Source organism: Bos mutus, chromosome 26, assembly GCF_027580195.1.
Source record: "Bos mutus isolate GX-2022 chromosome 26, NWIPB_WYAK_1.1, whole genome shotgun sequence".
Lineage (NCBI taxonomy): Eukaryota > Metazoa > Chordata > Mammalia > Artiodactyla > Bovidae > Bos > Bos mutus.
In genome coordinates this window covers 13,666,147-13,667,551 of record NC_091642.1, presented here as the reverse complement: position 1 = coordinate 13,667,551, position 1,405 = coordinate 13,666,147, and the positions used below count along the sequence as shown (strand labels likewise).

The 1,405-nt window shown below is 47.8% G+C and overlaps 1 protein-coding gene across 1 annotated transcript; it reads right to left on the bottom strand.

The window, feature by feature from the left end:
* Positions 1–618: 618 nt before the first annotated feature.
* Positions 619–1,023, bottom strand: LOC138985807 (cuticle protein 16.5-like). The gene has a single exon (XM_070363602.1). The coding sequence runs from the start codon at positions 1,021–1,023 to the stop codon at positions 619–621; it is 405 nt and encodes a 134-aa protein (XP_070219703.1).
* Positions 1,024–1,405: the final 382 nt, after the last annotated feature.

Here is a 1,405-nt window from a genome sequence, read left to right as displayed (position 1 = left end):
TTCAGTTCTTTATTTGTATGTTGTGAAGACTCTCTCCTGGATCGGGCACTGTTAGATTAAATAATAAGGTCTTCTGGTGAACCAGAGTGGGTACTTAGCTGGAGAGGTTGCTTGAATTGGTCCTTTGACATCCTAATATGTCATTTGCACCTACAAAGACTTATTTATCTGAACATTAAATTGAGACTTTCTTGCCATTTTGGAGAGTTGTTTTTAAATGTTATCAATATTCCTATTTTGTAATATCTTTCTGGCGTATGCTTTAAAATCCTTCAGAAGGAGGTGAAGTGATGGACTGTGTCTTCTCGCAGTACCTTGCCCTTACGTGCTTGGGACACCCCTGACTGCAGTCTCAGTGGCACAAAGTGGCCCTGGGGCGTGAGGTGGGAGAGGAAGTGTCTTCAGACTGGGCTCTCCACTACACTTGCTTACATTTCTTGGTTTCAGTCACGGTCCTCCTTGTCCTGTCCCTTTGAGACGTGGTAACCTAGTCCTATTCATTACCCCTCCCACTTAGAAATCCAGAAAATGTGAGCCCTGAAATTTGCTTTCAGACATCCTTGTCTGTAACCTTCCTTGGCCACTGAGGTTCCTGCAGTCTGTCCCCAGAGAGGCTAGTTAGAATGGAATAATAACACAAATGACAATGGCAGCAACAAGGCGGACCACGACAGCAGCAGCAACGCGGACCACGACAGCAGCAGCAACGCGGACCACGACAGCGGCAGCAACGCGGACCACAACAGCGGCAGCAACGCGGACCACAACAGCGGCAGCAACGCGGACCACAACAGCGGCAGCAACGCGGACCACAACAGCGGCAACAACGCGGACCACAACAGCGGCAGCAACGCGGACCACAACAGCGGCAACAACGCGGACCACAACAGCAGCAGCAACGCGGACCACAAAAGCGGCAACAACGCGGACCACAAAGGCGGCAGCAACGCGGACCACAACAGCAGCTGCAACGCGGACCACAACAGCAGCAACAGTAGGAGAAGCAGCAACAACTTCCAGCATGTTTACTACTGTCAGACATGAAGCACTTACATGTATGAACTCATTTAATTCTCACAACAACTAGATGAGGCAGAGGCTAGTATTATTCCCATTTTACAGGTGATGAAACTGATGGACAGGCAGATTACCAACCTTACCAAAAATTAAAGAAGCAGTGAAAAGCAGAGCAAAGATTTGGACCCAGAGAGTATTGCTCTGGAGTCCACCACACTGTAACCCACTTCTTCATGCTGCCATAATCTAAGTAAATTAAATAAAACATAGACCATATGTTTGTGTAGCTATAGGCATTAATTCACATGACTTCCACAAGACCTACAAAATGGCTATGACTATCACATTTTGGGGGCTTCCCAGGGGGTGCTAGTAGTAAGGGATCCTC